At 39.3% G+C, this 23,877-nt stretch overlaps 2 protein-coding genes across 5 annotated transcripts; one reads left to right on the top strand and one right to left on the bottom strand.

Moving 5' to 3' along the window:
- The first annotated feature begins 1,612 nt into the window (after positions 1 to 1,612).
- Positions 1,613 to 8,534, top strand: LOC143893112 (L-ascorbate oxidase-like). The gene is made up of 5 exons (XM_077398078.1): positions 1,613 to 2,001; positions 2,085 to 2,177; positions 2,969 to 3,181; positions 3,930 to 4,124; positions 7,395 to 8,534. Exons 1-5 carry the CDS (start codon positions 1,741 to 1,743, stop codon positions 8,352 to 8,354), a joined length of 1,722 nt encoding a protein of 573 aa, XP_077254193.1. The 5' UTR covers positions 1,613 to 1,740; the 3' UTR covers positions 8,355 to 8,534.
- A 458-nt stretch (positions 8,535 to 8,992) lies between these two features.
- On the bottom strand, positions 8,993 to 19,417 carry LOC143893110 (acyl-CoA synthetase family protein). Of its 4 annotated transcripts, none has more exons than XM_077398074.1 (6): positions 18,184 to 19,417; positions 14,112 to 14,612; positions 12,916 to 13,105; positions 11,790 to 11,993; positions 10,270 to 10,590; positions 8,993 to 10,167 (listed from the first exon to the last, which is right to left on the bottom strand). In XM_077398074.1, the coding sequence occupies exons 2-6, from the start codon at positions 14,527 to 14,529 to the stop codon at positions 9,156 to 9,158; spliced, it is 2,145 nt and encodes a 714-aa protein (XP_077254189.1). In that variant the 5' UTR covers positions 14,530 to 14,612; positions 18,184 to 19,417; the 3' UTR covers positions 8,993 to 9,155. The 4 variants fall into 4 exon arrangements, with proteins under 4 accessions (XP_077254189.1, XP_077254190.1, XP_077254191.1 ...); XM_077398075.1 differs by having other exon boundaries at positions 14,112 to 14,605; XM_077398076.1 differs by lacking the exon at positions 14,112 to 14,612 and having other exon boundaries at positions 18,184 to 19,416.
- Between the last annotated feature and the right edge of the window lie 4,460 nt (positions 19,418 to 23,877).

Genomic DNA, 23,877 nt, shown 5'->3' with positions numbered 1-23,877 from the left:
ATAGAATGAACTAGTTGGATGAGTCAAACAACATGGGAGATGACGTATATAGAGGGCAGCTCAAGCTACGCGATACCTCATAAACCTTTTCCTGATAATATATTATAGGGAAGTGATATTTACACCCCTTTTGATCACCAGGGACACCCGGCGCCAGCGTTTCAATGACTAAAGGGGGGCAAATGTATTTGATGTTAGAAAAATCCAGTGGGTTTGATTGCCACCTACACTGGCGGGTGTCCCTGGCATGGTTTTAAATTTCGACTGAAATCCCAAATTTCGAGTTTCTATCTGGACCGACACCGAAACGTCTAATACCCGAAACGGTATTTTATTTCGTCTGAAATTTTGGAACTTCAGTCGAGATTTCACTTTTTCTGAAATTTCATCCAAAAAACTGTTTTTTTATAAATATTTTATCGAAATTTGGTATCAAATAAAATATTGTTTTTATCGTTTCACCGGATTTCAGCCGAAATTTCGATTTCGATCGGTGGGGTCCAAAAGCGGTACCGAAACCGAAATTTAAAACCATGGTCCCCCGTGATCAATGCAATCCAGAAGCCTTTCATCATTCCCCTTTGAAAGATAACGATTAATTTCTTTTGTATTTTTAAGAATAAATGGGAAACATATTCGGATTACCATTTGATGAATTCTAGACTGAAGGGAGCCCTTGCAAAAAAGAAGTGAAAGGGCTCTCCTATTGGCTATACATCACCATCATGCATTAATAACGGCTTTACAAAAAGTAAATGAGAACTAGAATGCTGAGCCCTTTCACCTCTTTTTTGCAAGGGCTCCCTTTAGTTTAGACTTCCTCTTATCATTTATAGGAAATGAGAACTAGAATCTTTTAAGAATTTTCTGGAAACTATCATTTACATGCTTTACAAAAAGTAATTGCTTATTGTATTTATGCTCATAAAATTGTAGAAATTATATGGTGTAAGCCCTTATAGTCCCATATTTTTCAAAAAGTACTCTACTGACCACACTATAGGATTATCCAAACCGTCCATGTGATGGGCCCTTAATTAGGCTCCTGATTATACAATATTGATCTCTAGGGTTAGATATGCGGAGCAAAGGCAATCCAAATTAGTATGGATAGGAAGGAAATCAATGCAGGTGTGACAAGTGATAGAGAGTAATCGGAACCATTGATATGATAGACCGCCATCACATGAGACCATGGATCCATGTCCAACTCAAAAAGGAAGATCTCATTAGTAACAAAGAGCTGCAACCAATCAACGGTCTAAAATTTTTTTATCTGCATGGAATAATATTTTTCATGGAAATTTGTTTCCATAATTTTTTTCCCTAGATAGATGACTTGTACCAACCTCTTTCAATTCTTACTTCAAGAAACCTTAAATTTAGAGCAGTGATAAATTCACCCTGAAAATTGGGTTGGGGTCATAAATAAATAAATAAATTTATATTTACTAAATAAGGTAGAGAAATTAAAAAATAGAAAATACAAGGGGAGAAAAGCTGAGGGCCGAGATAATTCAACATATGAGGCTGTGCACAGCCTACTTACCACCCTCAACACAAAAAGGTAAGCCCACTACAGTGTTAACAGCCTATAAAAGCATTCCCACAACACCAATTTCATTCATAGACCTTTCCATCTATCATATTTTCCTTTATACTCTCCTTTACTCATTTCCTCTGAAGAAATAAAATAGAAAGCTCCTACTTTCATCTAATTTCTTTCACAACCCATCATCTATGGCTCTAAGGTCTCTCATTCTTTTGTGTTGCTTTTCAGTTTTGATTCAATTTGCCTTAGCTTCTAAGGTCAGACACTTCCACTGGGAAGTGGGTTATGTCTACTGGTCACCGGACTGCGTCGAGAATGTCATGATCGGAATCAATGGCCAATTTCCGGGGCCGACGATCCGTGCAAAAGCCGGCGACATTATCTCTGTGAACCTCACAAATAAGCTCCACACTGAAGGGGTTGTCATTCACTGGCATGGCATTAGACAGGTAGTTTAAGATTAGTTCAACGACCTCTCTCTCTCTCTCTCTCTCTCTCTCTCTCTCACAGAATTTCTCCATTCATCTTTCAGTTTGGAACGCCATGGGCAGATGGAACTGCATCTATTTCTCAGTGTGCCATCAATCCAGAGGAAAGTTTTGTTTACCGGTTTGAGGTCGATAAGGTAATTTGAAGCACTTCTAATCTTACTCATTAGCAAGTTCTCATGTGAATCACTGAAAACCCATGTTAATTTTGTGAAACATGACGTGACCCGGGGAGAACTCACCCTTAAAAGATAGCCGTTAAGGGGAAGGTACCCAAGCCCCTTGTAAGCCCATCCACATCTCTAATCTCCCCCTCCACGCGAAGGCAAGGTGGGAACTATGGGATCTTCTCTGACTGAATTCCATCGTCGAAGGTGCACCGCAGTTACCGAGATCTTCTCCGAGGGATTTTCTCCATCCTCGAGGGTACACGGGGGTTAATTTTACCATCCTCAAAAGTACACCGCGGTTACCGAGATCTTGTCCGAGATTTCTCTATCCTCGTTGGTAAACCGGTGTTACCATGCCCTGGCTTTCATACCACTTGTCGGGACCCATAAAAACTAGCCGTTGAGGGGACGGTGCCCAAGCTCTGATATGCCCATCAACACGTCTTCACTTTTCGATGTGGGATCCATGCTTTCAAAACAACTAATTAATTACTCTGAAAGCTTAAGCTGTTAGAGTTGGTGTTATTGAATCCTTTTATACTTTAACACTCCCCCTCATTGGCCCACTTTTTTTTTTGGGTTGGCCATACACACCGATTTTTCTATAACAAGCAATGACTAATACCTAGTGAAAACACCCAATTACTCCAAAATCTTAAGCTGTTAGAGATGGTGTTATTGAAGCATTTATACTTCAAATTAAGTTCTCATGTGATCAATGACTGAAAACCCATGTTGATTGTCCTTCTGTTTTTTAGCCTGGAACTTATTTCTACCACGGCCATTACGGGATGCAAAGGTCTGCTGGGCTCTATGGAGATCTAATAGTGGAAGTAGCCGATGGCCACAAAGAGCCCTTCCATTATGATGGGGAACTAAACATGCTTTTGAGTGATTGGTGGCACCAAAACATCCAAGACCAGACGGTGGGCCTCTCTTCCAACCCAATGCGCTGGATTGGAGAACCTCAGGTATATAAAAATAAGTAGAATACAGATGAAATTAATTTGGATGTGACTCAAAAATATATCCTCTTTGGATGCCCTGACAAAAATTATTTATATATAATTTAGAAAATGATAATTCTTAATGATTTACAAAGAGCTATTAGTGTCTCACTTGCAAATAATAAGGTTAAATTAAAATAATCTTAGGGAAGTGTTATATCCGCCCCCTTTTCTTCCCCTGCCACCACCACTTTAGTGTATTTAATGACCATAGTTAGCACAACGTGTTTTGTAGGCATGGTTTTAAATTTCGACCGAAATCCGAAATTTCGAAACCGAAATTTTCCGAAATTCAATTTTTCGCTATTTACCAAATTTCGGACCAAAATTTCAGTAATTTCGGTCCGAAATTTCAATTTAATGACATTATTATTTTTAAAAAAAAAGTGTTACAAATTTTGATTTTTGGTGGGGTTCGAAACCGTCACCGAAACCGAAATTTTAAACCATGTTTGTAGGTTTACCATTTAATATTTCGTTTAAAGCTTTTACGACAAATTAAAGAACTCTTTAAAAAAAAAAAAACATTTAAAACATCTTCAAACATATTAAATGTATTTTTACCAACTTTCCCTATTAAACACATTTTTTGGCCAACTTTCCAATTTTACCCCCACCATATTTTGTAAAAAAAACAAAATTTCAAACTCATTTTCTTGTGTTTGTTTGCTAAATATGCTAAAAACTCTGTATTTTGTGGTATGGTGCACAGTCTATACTGATCGAAGGGAGGGGACAATACAACTGCTCACTCGCGGCGCATTTTAGCAATGGATCCAAATTCTGTGATTTTAGCAGTACTCATCATCAGTGTATCCCCATCATTCTCAGTGTTTTTCCCAACAAGACATACAGACTCAGAATCACGAGCACCACTGCTCTTTCAGCTCTCAACTTGGCCATTGGGGTAAGACAAATTCTTCTCATTCACTAGAGTTGTTTAAAAGAAGGGGCATGCCAATATCATATTTAAGTTACGTTTTATTCTTGCTAATTTCTCGGCCAGGGGAAATCTCGGGATATATTAATTTTTATTTTATTTTATCGAGTAATATATAAATTTTATAATTTAAGAAAAATTATAAATTACAAAATATTGTAAAAATATTGTTATATTTTTCATGGTAAATGAATAGAATGAAAACATCGGTATATTTTTTAAAATCTAGGAATTGTTTTTGAATTTTGTCGTTATAGCAAAATGTATTTATGACAGACTATAATAAGTCGGGAGGAAAAGCCCAGGCTTTTTTGAATTTTCTCAAAATTCCGTCGACTTAACACGAATTTTCTCAAAATTCCGTCGACTTAACACCTCAGCTGAAATAGAGAAATGACTCATATGCCCTCGCATTCCAGACTTCTAGTTCACTAATTTAAAAGCAACCCACCGCAAATCAGAAACTTTTTAGGAAATGATATTTACAACTCGTTTTTTCTCTTTTCCATAAAATATGTTGGGGAAATATGTGGCATTTATTATTTCCAATATATATAAGTTTATATGAGAAATGATAGAATGAAGGGCGCCCCAATTGGTTAATTTCTACAAATATAAAAGTGGATGGCGCCTAAAAAAGTGGAAACCGTGTTGACTTGCATAAATCAACCAATAAGGGGCTCTTGAAGCTTAATTTTCCAAGGTCGCCCTTCAGTCTATCATTCCTGTTTTTACATATGTGGTGGTCCTGCAATTTGGAGACAAAACTCCTTAGTTTGAAATACATTATTCTCTCTTCTTTTGAAAAAAAAAAAAAAAAAGAGTAAATAAATAAAAAAAAGTTGATGTAAGATGTTGCATTGCCACTTTCTTTTTTGCTTATTCTGTCAAAAGGAAACAAAAATTAATATGAAAGAGACGAGGACCTGACAAGGAAAAATGTCTGCTAGCAACCCTCTTTTCCTTTAATTACTTCTTGTGTGGGTTCCTTATGAGATAAGCAAATTGAGGCAGGGATTTTTTCTTTTTTTGGGTTGCTTTTTTGAAAGCAGTTGAAGCAAAGGACGTCTATGGTCCTCCGTAGAGATGATATTTTCACTCCCCTGCATTAATTGCACACCCGCCTTATAACCTGATTTGACGTGAAAAGTGGGCAACTTTATGTCAAATCACGGTTATCAGGGGGTGTACAAGTACACTGCAGGGGGTTTGAAAATATCATCATGCTTAAATAAGCCTTCAACTACTCCATCATGTGCAGTGTAAATAGGATGTCTATTTCAGCACTACCCTATTTTATTAATTAGTTATAATACTCAATATGCTTTCAACATTTAGTCAAAAAAAGTAAAAGTAAAAGTAAAGCGAGTAGTGCAATTATCAAAATATGGCATTTTTCTTCCCTCTTGTGTCTGTCTGAGTGATGAGAATTTATAAGATGGGTGGCCGTGAAAACAAGTGAAATCTAAAAAAGTAGGTACGGCCCACTCCATATGATGATCCAAACTGTTACCAAAAATCATTTCCATAGGATGATCCTAACCCGAGTGACACAACGTTGGTCTTGTCTCATCCACGAGGTGATGTCAAAAATATGGCATTCATCTTCACAACATCACCTTTTTCACGTGATTAAACTTTATTGCATTATTATATATCTATCTACCTTTATAAAAGCAGAGTCAGCTCTGTCCTTGGAGTTTTCTCCAGCATCTTACATTCCTCTTTATGTTTCTTTTCACACTCTTCTCTGGGTCCTAATCAATGATCTCAATGGATGCATCCATAGATAGGCCTACGTCCACAAAAATATCTTCTCCTTTGGACAATTATAACCTTCAAAGTTTCTGGTTTTTGAAATCCCCTTTGTCCCATTTGGTGTAGATCGGGTCTTGCCTGACTTCTTCTAAGTGCTCAAGGACTCATATTACCACTTGTTCGTTTGGAAATTTTCCAAAAAGCTAGAGAATCCATAGAGATATTTATTGATATTGATCTTTTCTCAATATCATGAATAAGATCCAAAAATAAGATTAGTTGATGGAACTGGGAGATAGATCCGGGGAACAACCGGAAGGGAGAGATTGTGTCTTATGCATATACCTTTAATAATTCATAAAAAAACAAAAAAAAAACAGAACATGTTGATTATATCAAGATGGAGAGCCCGGGATCTCTTGCTCTAGATGTACTAAAAAAAAAGGATAAGATTGTTGATGGAACTGGGAGATAGATCTGGGGAACAACTGGAAGCGAGAGATTGTGTCTCATGCATATACCTTTAATAATTCATAAAAAAAAAAAAAAAAACAGAACATGTTGATTATATCAAGATGGGGAGCCCGGGATCTCTTGCTCTACATGTACTAAAAAAAAAGGATAAGATTGTGCATTGATGAGAATGAACAAGAATGCTTGCCAATATCACTCATCCATAAACCGGTTATTGGTACAAATAACATAAAGAAATGTAACCAACTGGTACAATAACATAAAGATATTCACCCCCTTTAACATTTTTCTTTGCCTTTAAAACTTACTGATACAAATAACATAAAGAAATGTAACCAACGTTTATTGGAAAAAGCACAAAAATGGTCTACATGAAGCACGTCATTTCTTACCTTCTCTAGATTTTTTCTTTCTCCATACTGCAAAAATATGAGAAGTCCTCTAGAGAATGGTTGTAGACCAGCAAAAAATATATTTCTTACCTTGTCTGGAATACAAGTGCAAAAATATAAGTGCAAAAATATATTTCTTATCAGTCTCTCGAGTATTCTCGAGTGATTAAAGTATGAGAATTGAGTTTAGTAAACAAGAATTCTTTCCCTGGAAATTCTCTTAACCAAAAAAAGATTGCCTTTTTTGGATAAAATATTACATCAGCTTAAACTTTTCCAGCAAAAAATAACAGACGCCCTTTCTATCTATGAACACTCAAAGAGATTCAGTCAGGCATGTGTGTATGTGTTGCAGACAGAATAATAGGGAAATGAAGTGGTGTTGGTGAATCTTTTCTGGACATTGGTTGATAAAAAGTGGGCCCCAATTGATCTCATCACTTTTCAAGTGGGCCCCACTTCATTAAGGTTCACATGTAGTGTAGACCCATTATCGGCATCCAACACCTGAACACTTCCAATGTATACAAGTTCAACTGAATTAACTGCCATTTTCATTTCCTATCACAAGATGGTTGTTCAACTGAATTAACTTCCGTTTTCACTTCCTCAGAATCACAAGATGGTGGTAGTTGAAGCCGACGGAAACTACCTCGAACCGGTGGCAGTTGACGATCTGGACATTTATTCCGGCGAGAGCTACTCTGTTCTCATTACCACCGATCAGAATCCGGCGAACTACTGGGTCTCGGTAAGTGTAAGAGGAAGGCTTCCCAAAACTCCACCAGGTCTCACACTCTTAAACTATCACCCTATCTCCCCTTCAAAAATCCCAACCATTCCTCCTCCCATCTCTCCTCTATGGAATGACTATGCCCACAGCAAAGCCTTCTCCAACAAAATCCTCGCCAGGCAAGGCTCGCCGAAGCCTCCAATGAATCCTGACCGTCAGATCATCCTACTCAATACCCAGAACAAGATCGACGGCTATACAAAATGGTCAGTCAACAACATCTCATTAGCCTTACCACCCACTCCTTATCTGGGTTCGCTCAAGTACCGCCTGACAAGTGCGTTTGACAACAAAATGCGCCCGGATAACTTCCCAGAGGATTATGATGTGATGAAACCGCCGGTAAACCCTAATTCCACAGTTAGTAGCAGTATTTACATGCTTCGATTCAAAAGCACGGTGGATGTGATTCTTCAGAACGCAAATACATTGACGGAGAATGCGAGCGAGATACACCCTTGGCACTTACATGGGCACGACTTCTGGGTATTGGGATATGGAGAAGGGAGGTATAATGAAAAAAGGGATGTGAATAAGTTTAACTTGAAGAATCCGCCGTTGAGGAATACAGTTGTGATCTTCCCTTATGGATGGACGGCAATAAGGTTTGTGGCCGATAATCCTGGAGCTTGGGCCTTCCATTGTCACATAGAGCCTCACCTACATATGGGTATGGGCGCAGTCATGGCAGAAGGGATTGAGTACATAGGAAAAGTACCTAAAGAGGCTTTGGGCTGTGGAGTAACAAAGAAGCTGTTGATGAACCCCCACCAACCTTGAAACCAGTAGTGCTTCTTTTTGTTTTTTCTTCTTGTTCATTTCGTTACTCTATAGATCTTATGTATTTTGCATCTCAGAGCTTCGTTTTTCAGCATTCCATGGACTAGCCATTCCTCGTAAGATATTGTTAAAAGATCATCAGGTTCTAATGAAATGGATGTGGTAGTGACTTGTTGGCAATCTAGTATGTAATGTATATGCCTTTCTGAAGTGATATATTAATCTACTAGTAAGTCATTTCATGCCAGTTCCATCTCTCACTTTACTGAAAAAGATCAGATTGGCCCATTGCGCAGCAACTACCTCCCATATTCCCCTACATAGGATTTGCAGTGGGTTTGAGTTCAGTGATTCAAACTTGGACACTGATAAGAAGTGGGACCAACCAATCCCATCCCTCTGCATATTAAAATGGTGAAGCCATTGGATCCTGACTATTACTGTTCAATATTGATTGGACAGAGATGATGGTCATGAAGTTCCATGGTAGTGCCTAACAAAAAATCGCCCAAAAAAAAAAGTTTCTAACAAAGATCATTGTCCTCAATTCAATAGGAGAATGCTACCTTTGACACTAACAGAAGACCATTTTCTAAGCCTGCATTTAGCAACAACTGTAAATGGATGACAACAATATATACAAACAAAAACAATTTCCTTTACAAGCAAAGAATGTGAGTACATGAATTTACTTCCGAGGATACATTTCTTCTTCGTTTTAAATATCAAAATATCAACGGCAAAAACATTCCCACCTCACAAAAAAAAAAACAAACCAACCCAACTCAACTTTTTCTTGACTTACACCTGCTTATTATGTAAAGAAGATATGGTACGATTCAAGTCACTAAAAACATTATTAAAAGCCTCACAGCCCTCGAAGATTTCTCGTCCTTGATGCATCCATCTTGCTAATCTCCTATTGAGGTCCATTAACATCACCAATCTCCCTTCATCTTCATCACTTCGGAGTTCAAGTAGCTTCTTGATACACTTAACCAAGTATTTACCAGCCTTTCCTTTCCCCCAGCAAATAAAATCGCGTTGATTATCTTCACATTCAAACATTGAAACTGACATATCCTCAATGGTATCAAATAAATCAAACACAAGAGAGGCTCCTGCAATGAACCCCTTCCTTTCATCTCTTTCTTCTGACACTTTTGTCCAGTCTTCACTGTCACAGCCTCTGGATTTCAATTTTACATTTTTCATCCTTGTGTAATGAGCTTCTCTTAACCCAAGTATCTCACCTGTTGCCGCATAGTGAAGAAGCAAATCATATCCTTTCTCATCTAAATATCTTGAGCATCCAATTAAGATGCCTAAAAGTATTCTCCTGAACAGCAAATTTGGCACCGAGCTACCAACATGTGTGGTTTCTATTTTATTGTAATACTTGACGTAGCACCCATGAAAATCTTTGAGCCAGTGTTCTACACCAAGAACAATGTGTTCTTTTGTGTTTTCTTCTTCACTTTTGAGTTTCTTGAGTTTCGTCCAGCGGCCCACTGTATTGTTGTTGCAAGTATTTGAGCAGGATCGTGACTGAGCAGCTTCCTTATGCTTTAGTGTCCAAGAACTTGATATTTCAGTCACACAGCCCAAAAGTATATCAGAATGATTTTCATTAATTGGACTCAAAATCCATGCAAGATACCTTGCAGCAGCATAGTGTAACTGTACATCATCTGTTCCCTCAGTTTCAATGGCTCCTGGTTTACATTTTAATGGGTAAATATCACCTCTTTCTCCACAGAATAGTAACATGGCTGCAAAATAGAACCAAGCAGGGAAATCCATCAACATACCCCTGCAACACAACAATTAAACATAGCTTGGACGGTTGGTTCAGAACAAAATCCAAAGATGGTAGCAGTCGTATTTGATACTCTGGATTAGAAATTGCACTTACCAGGTGGATTTATGATCTACGATTGTCGCTTTAGCTGCAGTTTTCCTGAAAATGTCATATGAAGTGTGAATTGGGTCCACATGTTTTTTGGTTTTAGCAACTGGCCCCATAACAAGATGAACCAAATCTAGAAAACTTTCACATGAAAGGGGTCCAGTTAACTTCACCAATAGTTTATGGAGTGTGCTTGGGAAATAGGCATGAGAAAATGGTAATTTAAGCCCCAATTCCATTGACAACCCCCATGACATTGGCCTGGAAAGTGCATCTAATGCTGATGAGACTATTCCGGTACAAAGCTCAAGAATAGAAGCCAACCCCCTGTTTAAAATAACCACCACTAATCAGAACTTAAAGGTATCAGATATGCCTAGCTACCTAGAAAAAGTCAATTAGAAATCCTGACATGCAACCACATGATGAAACTATCCTTTGATAAGAATTGGTTTCCGAGATTAGACTGTAATATAACTACAAAATTAGTGCAAACTATATTGAAATTAAAGTAATCAGACTTCAACTGAGATGACTCAGTCCATCTAATCTGTTTTAAAAATTAGAAAATTCTTGAACCATTGGGAAGGCAACAAAAGGACCGACTGCCTCAAACTTTGAGTAATAATTATCAAAAAATTTCAGCTTCGAATTTTCAAATTTAACAAGAAAAAAAAAGAGAACAAAAAAAAGAGGAAAGAAACGAACATGGTGCTTGCCAAAAAACATTGAAGAGTATCAGCTTAATCTGAACAGTTTCAATATATATCTGTAGATTTAGCAAATAACATCATACAAGTGCACCAACAAAAAAAACAGTGTTAAGGAAATGCTTACTCAAACCAGAGTCAGAAGTTGCAAGTCTGCTCAAAATTTTTACTTTTCTTCAGTTACAGTCATAATAATTTCCAATAGCACACTTCATTTCTAATATCATACTGATTAATATATTTCTTATTTGAGTATGGACCGGACTCGTATGGTACGGGAAGGGCCCTTCCATTCGCTAAAAAGAGAATATACTATGGAAAATAATACACCTCTGGAACACTAACATCACAAGAAAGTGCCAGTCTACCACTATATATGAAAGTGGTATATGGGTATTCAATGGCTAATCAATCACAAAGTCACAACATCATTTAGCTAACTTGTGCAGACCACAAAATTTTAAACGTAATCAAATTTAAGAGAAAAATCACAAGGCAATGATGGAGAGAACTTTAAAAAGTGTCAGCAAGCAGGTATATGTTGGGAAGCGATACCTCCAAGACATGGCTCACAGGCAACATTTAGTAGCAAATGGACTTCTTTAAAGATGAAAGACTCAAATATGGAAGTAAGCATGTGCTTAGAAAATTGTGAGGACTTGTGTGAAACATGGACCGGATGAAATTCGTCATATATGTATCAAGAAATAAAAACAAAATCATGGTCTTTCTGGCATGAACAGCTGAACACAACAACAGGCCAACAGCCAATTCAAACAAATGAAGAATCATTAAGATTAAGAAATAAAAGCTTACGTCACAAGAAACCAGTTATGGAATAGAGCTCTGGCCTCCATAAACGCAGCAGGAGAAGTGACCAAGCATATTATTATGGAACGCCAAGCCATCCTCTCATGCAATTCTTTCTTTAAAAAAAGAAAGGGCCTTTGCACAGTTTCCTCTAAAATTCTTGAAATATCATGCTTTAGAGTCAACGGGTCGAGGTACCAAAAAAGCAACCTACAACCAAATAAAATGAAGAAAATATCCATAAATATCTGAAGAGAATATTCAGTTAATCAGTTTGAGACTCATTTTATCATGTTTGTAAAAAGCATAAGTAGATTAGTTATCAAGTAAGGATGAGATGAGATTATTTTGACATAACAGTGGATTCTTCCAGACAAAGATGCAACCAGTGCCTAAGTTGCGGGAACAAACCTAGCGTTCGCAGGTTACTATTCTCAGAATTTTGGAGCAAAATTCATATTCTAAATCAATAAAACAGTAACATGAATTCCGAAGATCAGATTAAATAGATCACAATAATCAAATTCAGCCAAGGTTCTTCGTAGAAATTCTAAGATTTGGATTTCATTCATGAGATAGAAATTATACAGCCTAGACAAGTTCCATCCAATAAGTCGTAAAGGAAAATAAATAACAGATTGGGTACAATTGAAATCCTAAGTTCATGAAATGGTCATTAAGGCCACGTTTGGATACCTCATGATTTTGTAATTGGATTTGGATTTGGATTTGAATTCTGTATACAAAATACATCAATCACCCTCATGCTCATGTTGTACGAGGGAGTGAGTGAGGGAGGGAGGGACGTCTGGCTGCTGCAGCAGCAAGGCCGAGGAGCAACGAGGGTGAAGGTAATTGCCACAAATATAGATTTCCAAATAATGTCTTGCAGAACAAATTTGCAAATCGGATTTTTTTTTCACTGTTGTAGCTGATTTGGAAATCTAAGGATCTGATCCAGTTCCAAATCTCAATTGCAAATGTGAGAAATCCAAATCTAAATCTTGTGGGTATCCAAACGTGGCCTAAGTTCCGATAATAGTCACATACTGCACTGCACAAGTTTACATTTGGAGATATACAAGGAAAAAGCAAGATATCTCCTTGGTGGTTCACGGAATAAGCAAGATACCTCAATGGTGTCTCACGTGTAATACCCAAGGTCTCTTCTGGCAAGAAAGAATGAAGCTTTAAAAATATATTGTTTCTTTTATTGCTTGATTTTTCGTACACTCTAGTTGATGATGGTGACACACTCTGGTAACAACTTGTTGATGTTGCAACTTTCAAAACAGCACGCAATAGCTTAAGGGAAAGCATTCCTGCAATAGCAGAAGAGCTCATGATATAAGAAACAAGATATAACTTCGAAGACATTCATAGAAATAACATCAATGTTCTAAATTTCAGTTTCAGTTGGCACGGAAACAGAAATATTTCAGTTTTGGTCTATGATTTGGCCGACAGTTCGAATTTATTGCTGACACACGTGTCGTGTCAGACATGACACTCGTGTCCACCCGTGTCGACACTCCTTTAGACACTTTTAAGTGTACTGCTAGAAGTATCAGTAACTTTATAAGTATGTATGCGTATGACTGTGCCAATATTTCTAGATATTTAGGGGATTCCATGTCAGATACCTTGTATCCGTGTCGAAACTCAGAACACGAATCTGTGTCCACAAATCATGACTATATGTGCTTTCTATTTTAGTCGTGTCTCCGTTTCTAAATTTTGGGAGTTTGCCGTGTCCAACACTCCATGTCCGTGTCCACAAATCATAGGTTTCGGTGAAAATCTTGTAAAATCACGGAAACAAATGAAAACATATGCAAACGATGAAGTTCTAAGATGAAACTTTGAGAAATGCTAGAATAAGCACATATGCATAGTTAGAAACCATTACATAAGCAAGAAAGCCATCCATAACGGCCTAATCACATTGAAAACCTAGTTACATGCGTTATCGTCCATAACGGCCTAGTCACATTGAACAACTAGTGACATGTGTTGTCACACATGTCCAGAACAATAAAGTCAATAAAGAAGTACAATGTAATGAAGTATAAAAAAGTACAGTAACCAATCTCCCCTGTAAAGACCCCGACTCTATGCCAATACCACATAGAGTTACAAGATATTATTAGTCCATGCGAATCTCACGTCCCAAGTCCAATCAAGTTGGCTACCAAATATCATTCTCTACATTAATGAAATGCAAATCATAACATCTTTCCATTTTTTTTTTTTTCGGGTAAAAAAATTTGGGGAAATAATGACATGGAAGGAAATAAAGAGTTTGAAAAGAGAGTTGTGAAGCCTTACCGCGCCCCTGCAAGCTTCCAATAACATCGGTGCAGGATTCAATCAGATTCTGAGAATCAACGGAAGAAATTGAACTTCCGATCTGAATAAACGATCCTTCTTCTTCTTCGGAAAAAGGCAAGATTTTGCAAGAAATTGAGGAGGAGAGAACGGCCACGATCGTCTGGATCAGATATTCAATGGTGGAATCGCAGACAGAGGGTAATTTGAAGCACATCAAAGAAAGGGCAGTGTCCAAAACCCTAACCCTAGAATAAGCCTCTTTGTTGAAATTTAGAGACTGGTTTAGGGAAGAAATGGCACGGCTGTAGGAACCTTCTTCTTCTTCTTCTTCAAATGCATTTGAAGTAGAATTGCGTCGAACGTGGAAGGCTAGTTTCGTAAATAGGTCGGCTATTTCAGGTAATTTGCTCATCATTCAAGAGAGAGGAGAGAGCTCTGCTTATGTTTGAGGAGTTGCGCCAGCAAGATTGCCCATCTGGTACGCATCGTATCTATTCCCTGGGGCAAAAAATGAAGACAATGAAAGAAATAAAGAATATGCCAATGTATGATGTGCAGTGTGTGAATCCCTCGTTTTAATTACGCACCTATCTGGTGCCCCTGGATTCTAACGATAGAGTTCCCATTTAAAATGATTTTAGCTCAAATTTCTCCAAAGTTAGTAAAAATGGCATTTTTAAAGAGTTAGGCAATGTTTCAAGAACTCCCCAGCAGAGTCGCCAGCCTGTGGACCCCGATCCGAGGACGGTGAGGGAACGGGTCCCTAACACCCTCTTCTGGATCATCCACAATGTGAAGGAGAGCTCTGCCAGGGAACTCTCGAAACTGTTGCCACCCTCACAGCATAGCATGAGTGGCGCTATAAAAAGAAAGAGATACATCCTGATTCGGAGCCAGGGCTCGAAACCAAGATATATCTAAAAATAACTCAGAGTCGCCATCCATGGACACGCCATGGAACCAAAACAAATGCTTTGTTTGCAATGGATAACCAGAGATACAAAAGGTCCGTGCCTGATGACGAATGGAGAAGGTCCGAAGAGCGCCCCCAATTCGCCCGAGTGCGAACACTTGGTCTCTTATGCCATTTATTATTAACCTCGAAGAGTTTTGGGCAAAAATCATGTGAAATGGGAACAATCCTCAGGAGTCGTCTATCTAAGCATGCATTTCCTGAGAATAGAAATAATAAGCACACAAAAAAATAAATGAAAGAGGTGCCACCTAAATATTGCTAGGTTATGAGTGACATACCTAACTGGTGTCTAAGTTCTGATGGACAAACACATGCAAGCTACAACTAAAGGTATAGGATCAGTACAAGAAAGTAAGAAAACATAATAAAACACACAACATAACAAATCCTAAGACTCTAAACGATTTAGCCCGAGTCCTCGGATGGTCTGGTATTCATCCAAAGAAGCCTACGTATCCCCGCCTCTACGAGAATCAAGGCAACGTAGTTCTTCGCACCTATTCTAAGCTAGGATGCCTAAGACGCCTAGACCTTTATCTTAGACTCGATCTAACAGACCAGACTAGTTATTAAAGCTTCTTGAACGATTATTTAAATTCCAGTGAATTGTAGATTTTAGGACACCCTATATGCCCTAACTAAATGCAGATTAGCCTTAAGCTAATGCAGGTGGTTCCTACAACCTATGTGTAATTAGGTTGTGTTTCCTAAGAAAAACAAAGGGATCACTAACGCATCTTAGACCTGGTCATCAGTCGGTGATGTGAATCGCCAACTGACCGGACGGAGGCGCTCCTATAACTCTAGGACAAACCCCTAACTCTAAAACAAACACAAACAAGCACACAACAAATCAAAGACAAACTCCTAACTCTAAAACTCTCTATCTAGGACAAACTCCTAACTCTAGAGGAAGATCTTGTTCAAAACAAGATTTCGAAGAAAAAGGGTTAAAGCATTTATTTACAAAGTTTGGCTGGACTTGGGATGAAGATCCCAAGCTGCACTACGTACCTCGTGGAAGAGGAGCAAGCCAACGTAGTTCGAAACGAATTCTCCTGATACGCCACAAAACTCAACACTTTAGCTGATTTAAGGTTTTTTAATGTTTTTCAAATGTTTTTGATATTTTTAAAGTTTTCAAATATTTTTGAGTTTCAAATTTCTAATGTTTTTTGGATTTTAAGATATTCCAATGCTTTTGGATCTTTAGATGAATTCACTCTTACAGAGAACAAACAAGCATAACCATAAACTAGTGCAAAGCCCTAAAGCAAAAAGGGGGAACCCCAAACAAGCAACAAAGGTCTCAAAGAGACGATCCACAACAACCAAACAAGCGTCCCAAGAAGAGAGAAAACGATCCAAGATCTCAAGCAAGCAAAGCTCTAATAAGACTGAGTTAGTCTCGAATGGAAATACTCCTAACTAATGACACCAGGGAGGGAGTACAAATGAGTCGGAGACTCTCTAATAACACTACCAAGTCAAAGACTCGCTCTAAAAGAGGAGGCCACTCTAACATGAGGCTAGGTAAGCCTCCTAAAGGGGAAACTCTCTATATGAGACAAGGCTTGTCTCTGAGACACAAATGACGTAAACAAAGGTTCTGATGAGACTGGGCAAGTCTCCTAATATACAAAGGAGGGGAGCTCTACTCGGACTGAGCAAGTCCCCTAAGGATGGGCTTGGGCTAGCGCCTTCATCGCCCTTGCAATGAAGACAACTAATGTCCAGATAAATCTTCCACAACATATTATCTTTAGGCACATTAATCAAGGGACACACAATGCAAGTCCAACTCCTGAAATGGTGATATTGTTACCAAGGACAAGGGAATTATGATACATCCTGTCATGTGCGGCAGCACCAACTGTAAAGATCCATGGACTGAAGGAAGAAATGCTCTTGGGTGAAGGCCCCGCGTTGCCTGCCGCTTGGACAACAAAAATGCCAACTTTTACAGCTGAAAGCAATGACATGTCTATAGGGTTGAAGAAAGTTGCAAGCCCGGGAGGACGCCCGTTGGGAATGATGGATAAACTTACAATATCCACTCCATCCTGAGCTGCCTGGTCTATGGCAGCAACAACATCTGCTGCAAAGCCTCCGAAGCTCTTGTACAGAGCCCTGTAAACAGCAATATGTGCATGAGGGTCCATGCCACTTGCATTCCCAAAGTGATGCCCGGCTACAATGACAGGAACACCATGGTTCCCAGCTGCAATGGAAGCTGTGCGCGTTCCATGGCTGTCAAAGATGAGGGCAGAGGAGATGAAATAAACGGGATCAAAGGGGCTGTTCCACAGAGATGCTATGGACACTCCTATGACACAATAACTAAAGTAGGGCTGCGAGCTGCTAGCTGCTATACAAATGAGAGGGTTGACATTATCAAGGGGGACGAGGGCTAAACTGTATCAAAATAGGGGCTGAATCATGAACTGCACCTGTGCAAAACAGGGGCTATAATGAGGGCAATTACAGGCAACTAGAACCTCATCTTAAATTTTAATGGTTGGCCTTAAAGAAGCAACAAAGATAAGAGTGCCAATTGATTTTCATATGGATTAAGATTCAAACAATAATCGGCTTATCATATTACAGTCCGAGAACCCAATAAAGTAAACTTACACTGCTTGAAGAGCAAACAACACAGCTCTATGCCATTAAATGATTTAGCACAGTAAGCTCACGCCTATCTATGGCCGAACAGGAACAATAAAGAAAACTCATCATGCCTTGGACTTGCTGAATTATAAGAACATCATCAAATCAATTAGTAATTACAAAATTGCTATTACCCATGGATTGCTTGGAGCAACCGCAGGTCATTGAAATCAATTTGTGGAGACAGGGCGGTTGCAAAAATTAATTTGTAATCACACCAACATCTGGATTGAAATCAATGACTAAAAGCTAGGATTCAAAATCAGCTAGAACAATATAGCTCAGGGGTCAAAACTGAAGAAAGAAAATCAAGTTAAAGTTACCACTCATGAATCAAGGACCATTCGATCAGAGGAGAGATTAAAAATGAAAGAAAGCAATTGCACAGTCCAAGGGAAAATAGAAGCTAGCCATGGAAAATACCTGAAAGCAGGGATCAAGAGCCGGCTGGGTCGCTTCTGCCCTTCCTTAGATCGTGAAAACAACACGAGATTTCGTCCAAAAAATCTTGGCCGCTTGCAAATGGAGGTCGGAATCCGTCAATGCCTTGCCGGAGAAGATGAAGAAGAAGGGTTTGATTGGAAGGAGGTGGAAGATGATGATGGTGGCTGAGGTTTAGGTGAAACGGGTTTATGGAAACAGAAAGGGGTGAGTGAAGATGATGGTTGAGAAGATGGATTTGAGAAATCCGGTGGAAAAGGGGGTTGTGGCCGGATTCCGGCGAGAATCCGACCGGAGGAGTTGGTGGCTGTAAGTTGAGAGGTGGGAGAGATGGAAGAAGAGTAGATGGTCGTGGGTTAATGGCAGAGACGAGAAGGGTTTGGGATTCGATTGGGACCGATTGAAATGTTTTTTTTTTTTTTGAAATGGGTTGAAGATGTGGTGGAAGGAGAAGAAGAGGTTGTGGGATTTAAATGGGGGAGGGTTTAGGGGAAGATTGTGGTGGTTAAGATGGGTTTCCAGCGGAAGAAGAAGAAGGAGGAGAAGATTCGGATTTGGGTTTTGGGTTAAATGGGGTTTGGTAGTAAAAATAGAAGAAGAAGAAGAAGAAGAAGAAGAAGAAGTGGAGGTGGTGGTGGCCGATTGGAGCCGGTGGTGAGAAGATCGTGGGGCCGGAGGAGATGGCCGGTAAATGGAGGTGGTCGGCCGGAGATAGTGGTCGGATTTGGGGATTTTTCACCCGAGAAAATGGGTTGGCCGAATGGTGGTGGCGATGGGTTTGAGGGTGGAATCGATGGAGGTTGGTTTGAGAGGGTTTGGATCGGATTTTGGAGGTGGGTTTGAGAGGGTTTGGGTGGTGATGGGTTTGGTTTTGGTGGTGGTAGAGGTTGGAGTTGCAGAGGAGATGAGCTTGAAGAAGGGGATCTAATTAAATGGGTTTGAAGAAACTGATAAGGGTTGTGGTGGAGAAGATACCTGGTGGTGGTGGTGGGGGAAGAGGGAGGCGGGGATCGGAGAGAATGGGTTTGGCCCGATTCCCGCAAGGATGGCCGGAGAAGTGGGGTTTGGGTAGTGGGTTTCGGTGGCTGTAGGGGAGCTAGGTGGTGGAGAAGTGGCGAAGATGGAGATGAGGCCGTGGAGATGGCGGCTCCTCCCCTTCTCTCCTGCGGCTGCAGAAATCCTTTTTACAGAAAATGAGGCTCTCCTAAACCCTAACTCGGTTTTTCTCTTTTCAAGAGGAAATGAGTCATTCGACCCCCCCCCCTATTTCTTACTTAGACAACCCTATTTAATGCGTTTTATCACTACTCTTTTAATCCTATAGGGTGGCTCGGGCAATAGCGAGGGCAAAGGAAAAGAAATGATATTTTAGCACTCCCCCTCTCTTTTCTCTCTTTTCTGGACAGCCCTCTCAAGTGCAATTTTCCATTCTTGCTTGTTGTACAGGGGGTGTCCCAGGTAAGAGTATGGGTGGGATAAATGATTTCTTTTTGAAATGATATTGCCACAGCCACGCTTAGATAAGCGCGCCAACTGATCTTGCCTATTCGGTTCTAAAAGGCCTGTGAGAGCTTCTTAGGAAATGTAATGACCTTTGAAAGATAAGATGGGTTGGTGAAAATGTCATTTAGAGTTTAACGGTACAAATGGAGGAGGGCTAATGCTAAAAACTCAGGGATATTTTGTGATCTCTTGGAAACTTCAGGAACATGGGTATGGGGATCGAGGCTCACGATTCCAGGGTTCAAATATTGATTTCGGGACTCGGAATTCAGGAATTTTATTCGATTTCGAGGTTCTTATTCAATTTTGGGATTTTGGGGGCGGAGGCGGTCAAAATGGGGTGTCTACAATTAGTCGTGAGCATAGTTAGCAAAACGTGATTCGGCCCAAAAAGAAGATGGGACGGCAAAATTTCAAGTTTAATACGGTATTGATTTAAAAAAAAAAAACCCTGCAATCCAAACAGGTCTAAAGTCCCAAAAAGGGATATATAAAGTTTTAATATGGTACCGGAGCGAACATGCTCTTCCAAGAGGCACAACCCTTGATATTTGATCAAACGCCAGCACATTTTTTAAGATGCTGCTATTGGATCAAATATCAAGGACGGCAAGGCAGCGTGCTCGTCGTACCACTTAAGGGAAAGCATTCCTGCAATAGCAGAAGAGCTCATGATATAAGAAACAAGATATAACTTCGAAGACATTCATAGAAATAACATCAATGTTCTAAATTTCAGTTTCAGTTGGCACGGAAACAGAAATATTTCAGTTTTGGTCTATGATTTGGCTGACAGTTCGAATTTATTGCTGATACACGTGTCGAGTCAGACATGACACTCGTGTCCACCCGTGTCGACACTCCTTTAGACACTTTTAAGTGTACTGCTAGAAGTATCAGTAACTTTATAAGTATGTATGCGTATGACTGTGCCAATATTTCTAGATATTTAGGGGATTCCATGTCAGATACCTTGTATCCGTGTCGATACTCAGAACACGAATCTGTGTCCACAAATCATGACTATATGAGCTTTCTATTTTAGTCGTGTCCCCGTTTCTAAATTTTGGGAGTTTGCCGTGTCCGACACTCCATGTCCGTGTCCACAAATCATAGGTTTCGGTGGAAATCTTGTAAAATCACGGAAACGAATGAAAACATATGCAAACGATGAAGTTCTAAGATGAAACTTTGAGAAATGCTAGAATAAGCACATATGCATAGTTAGAAACCATTACATAAGCAAGAAAGCCATCCATAACGGCCTAATCACATTGAAAACCTAGTTACATGCGTTATCGTCCATAACGGCATAGTCACATTGAACAACTAGTGACATGTGTTGTCACACATGTCCAGAACAATAAAGTCAATAAAGAAGTACAATGTAATGAAGTATAAAAAAGTACAGTAACCAATCTCCCCTGTAAAGACCTCGACTCTATGCCAATACCACATAGAGTTACAAGATATTATTGGTCCATGCGAATCTCACATCCCAAGTCCAATCAAATTGGCTACCAAATATCATTCTCTACATTAATGAAATGCAAATCATAACATCTTTCCATTTTATTTTTTTCGGGTAAAAAAATTTGGGGAAATAATGACATGGAAGGAAATAAAGAGTTTGAAAAGAGAGTTGTGAAGCCTTACCGCGCCCCTGCAAGCTTCCAATAACATCGGTGCAGGATTCAATCAGATTCTGAGAATCAACGGAAGAAATTGAACTTCCGATCTGAATAAACGATCCTTCTTCTTCTTCGGAAAAAGGCAAGATTTTGCAAGAAATTGAGGAGGAGAGAACGGCCACGATCGTCTGGATCAGATATTCAATGGTGGAATCGCAGACAGAGGGTAATTTGAAGCACATCAAAGAAAGGGCAGTGTCCAAAACCCTAACCCTAGAATAAGCCTCTTTGTTGAAATTTAGAGACTGGTTTAGGGAAGAAATGGCACGGCTGTAGGAACCTTCTTCTTCTTCTTCAAATGCATTTGAAGTAGAATTGCGTTGAACGTGGAAGGCTAGTTTCGTAAATAGGTCGGCTATTTCAGGTAATTTGCTCATCATTCAAGAGAGAGGAGAGAGCTCTGCTTATGTTTGAAGAGTTGCGCGAGCAAGATTTCCCACCTTCTTAATGGGCGGGAAGTGATATATTCGGGCCTTTTTCTACCCAGGGCCACCCCTTCTAGTGTATTTATGGACACTTCTTTGAAACTAAGAGGGGGTGGGGTCCGGCCTTTGGCTGATATTGATCGTTGATCCGTCTGATAGGGCTTTGGGTAGACCTCCAATGGCTAAAGATCACGCAAAGTGGTCAATCCTAACCTCCAATTAAGTGTTTTTTGTCATTTTATATCACCGTCAAAAACTATGGGCAAGGGTTTACATTAACAATGAAATAAGCATTGTTGAAGGGCGCGATGATTTTTTCGCCCCCCTCTTTTTAATGTGATTTGACGTCAAAAAGCGTCAAAGTCTCCCCACAATTCACGTTACAAGAGGGGCGCATTATCCTACATAGGGGGTGAAAAAATAATCCCCCATTCTCAAATAGAGAAATGAAACGCGAAATCTTTAAATATAAGTGGTATGTCTGGATGCACAAAAGCAAGATGGCTTACGTGTTTTGCTTGGCATTTGGATTCCATGTCAGCAAAATTTCTTGTTTAATTGCCAATATAGCATTGAAATCCTTGAGGAGATGCCTTCTAGTTAATCGTTTCTTAGCCTGCTTATATGCCACCCTTATCTCCCAACCCAATAAAATCCAAGCCAAAAACTTGCATTAAAATCCCTGGGACGCACATCGTTAGTCGCATATAGCATCTTTTGAAGAACACTAATAGCATGCATTAGTCGTGAGCATAGTTAGCCAAACGTGATTCGGCCCAAAAAAAAAGATGGGACGGCAAAATTTCAAGTTTAATACGGTATTAATTTTTTTTTAAAAAAACCCTGCAATCCAAACAGGTCTAAAGTCCCAAAAAGGGATATATAAAGTTTTAATATGGTAACGGAGCAAACATGCTCTTCCAAGAGGCCCAGCCCTTGATATTTGATCCAACGCCAGCACATTTTTTAAGATGCTGCTGTTGGATCAAATATCAAGGACGGCAAGGCAGCGTGCTCGTCGTACCACTTAAGGGAAAGCATTCCTACAATAGCATAAGGGCTCATGATATAAGAAACAAGATATAACTTTGAAGACATTCATAGAAATAACATCAATGTTCTAAATTTCAGTTTCAGTTGGCACGGAAACAGAAAAATTTCAGTTTTGGTCTATGATTTGGCCGACAGTTCGAATTTATTGCTGACACACGTGTCGTGTCAGACATGACACTCGTGTCCACCCGTGTCGACACTCATTTAGACACTTTTAAGTGTACTGCTAGAAGTATCAGTAACTTTATAAGTATGTATGCGTATGACTGTGCCAATATTTCTAGATATTTAGGGGATTCCATGTCAGATACCTTGTATCCGTGTCGAAACTCAGAACACGAATCTGTGTCCACAAATCATGACTATATGTGCTTTCTATTTTAGTCGTGTCCCCGTTTCTAAATTTTGGGAGTTTGCAGTGTCCGACACTCCATGTCCGTGTCCACAAATCATAGGTTTCGGTGGAAATCTTGTAAAATCACGGAAACGAATGAAAACATATGCAAACGATGCAGTTCTAAGATGAAACTTTGAGAAATGCTAGAATAAGCACATATGCATAGTTAGAAACCATTACATAAGCAAGAAAGCCATCCACAACGGCCTAATCACATTGAAAACCTAGTTACATGCGTTATCGTCCATAACGGCCTAGTCACATTGAACAACTAGTGACATGTGTTGTCACACATGTCCAAAACAATAAAGTCAATAAAGAAGTACAATGTAATGAAGTATAAAAAAGTATAGTAACCAATCTCCCCTGTAAAGACCTCAACTCTATGCCAATACCACATAGAGTTACAAGATATTATTGGTCCATGCGAATCTCACATCCCAAGTCCAATCAAGTTGGCTACCAAATATCATTCTCTACATTAATGAAATGCAAATCATAACATCTTTCCATTTTTTTTTTTCGGGTAAAAAAATTTGGGGAAATAATGACATGGAAGGAAATAAAGAGTTTGAAAAGAAAGTTGTGAAGCCTTACCGCGCCCCTG

This window comes from Tasmannia lanceolata, unplaced genomic scaffold (genome assembly GCF_043159265.1).
Source record: "Tasmannia lanceolata isolate RefF3 unplaced genomic scaffold, GAP_Taslan_0.1 ptg000015l, whole genome shotgun sequence".
Taxonomy (NCBI): domain Eukaryota; kingdom Viridiplantae; phylum Streptophyta; class Magnoliopsida; order Canellales; family Winteraceae; genus Tasmannia; species Tasmannia lanceolata.
Note: the sequence above shows the minus strand (reverse complement) of the source record. Positions and strands in the feature narration are given on the sequence as shown.

What these genes read in the sequence shown, in the direction of transcription:
- LOC143893112 (XM_077398078.1), top strand. Translation starts at nt 1,741, where the DNA reads ATGGCTCTAAGGTCTCTCATTCTTTTGTGTTGCTTTTCAGTTTTGATT. An exon ending in ACCGGTTTGAGGTCGATAAG is followed by an intron (nt 2,178 to 2,968) that starts GTAATTTGAAGC and finishes TCTGTTTTTTAG; the next exon opens with CCTGGAACTTATTTCTACCA. An exon ending in GCTGGATTGGAGAACCTCAG is followed by an intron (nt 3,182 to 3,929) that starts GTATATAAAAAT and finishes TATGGTGCACAG; the next exon opens with TCTATACTGATCGAAGGGAG.
- LOC143893110 (XM_077398074.1), bottom strand. Translation starts at nt 14,529, where the DNA reads ATGATGAGCAAATTACCTGAAATAGCCGACCTATTTACGAAACTAGCC. An exon ending in ACACGTGAGACACCATTGAG is followed by an intron (nt 11,994 to 12,915) that starts GTATCTTGCTTA and finishes ATTTGGTTGTAG; the next exon opens with GTTGCTTTTTTGGTACCTCG. An exon ending in CATAACTGGTTTCTTGTGAC is followed by an intron (nt 10,591 to 11,789) that starts GTAAGCTTTTAT and finishes TATTTTAAACAG; the next exon opens with GGGGTTGGCTTCTATTCTTG.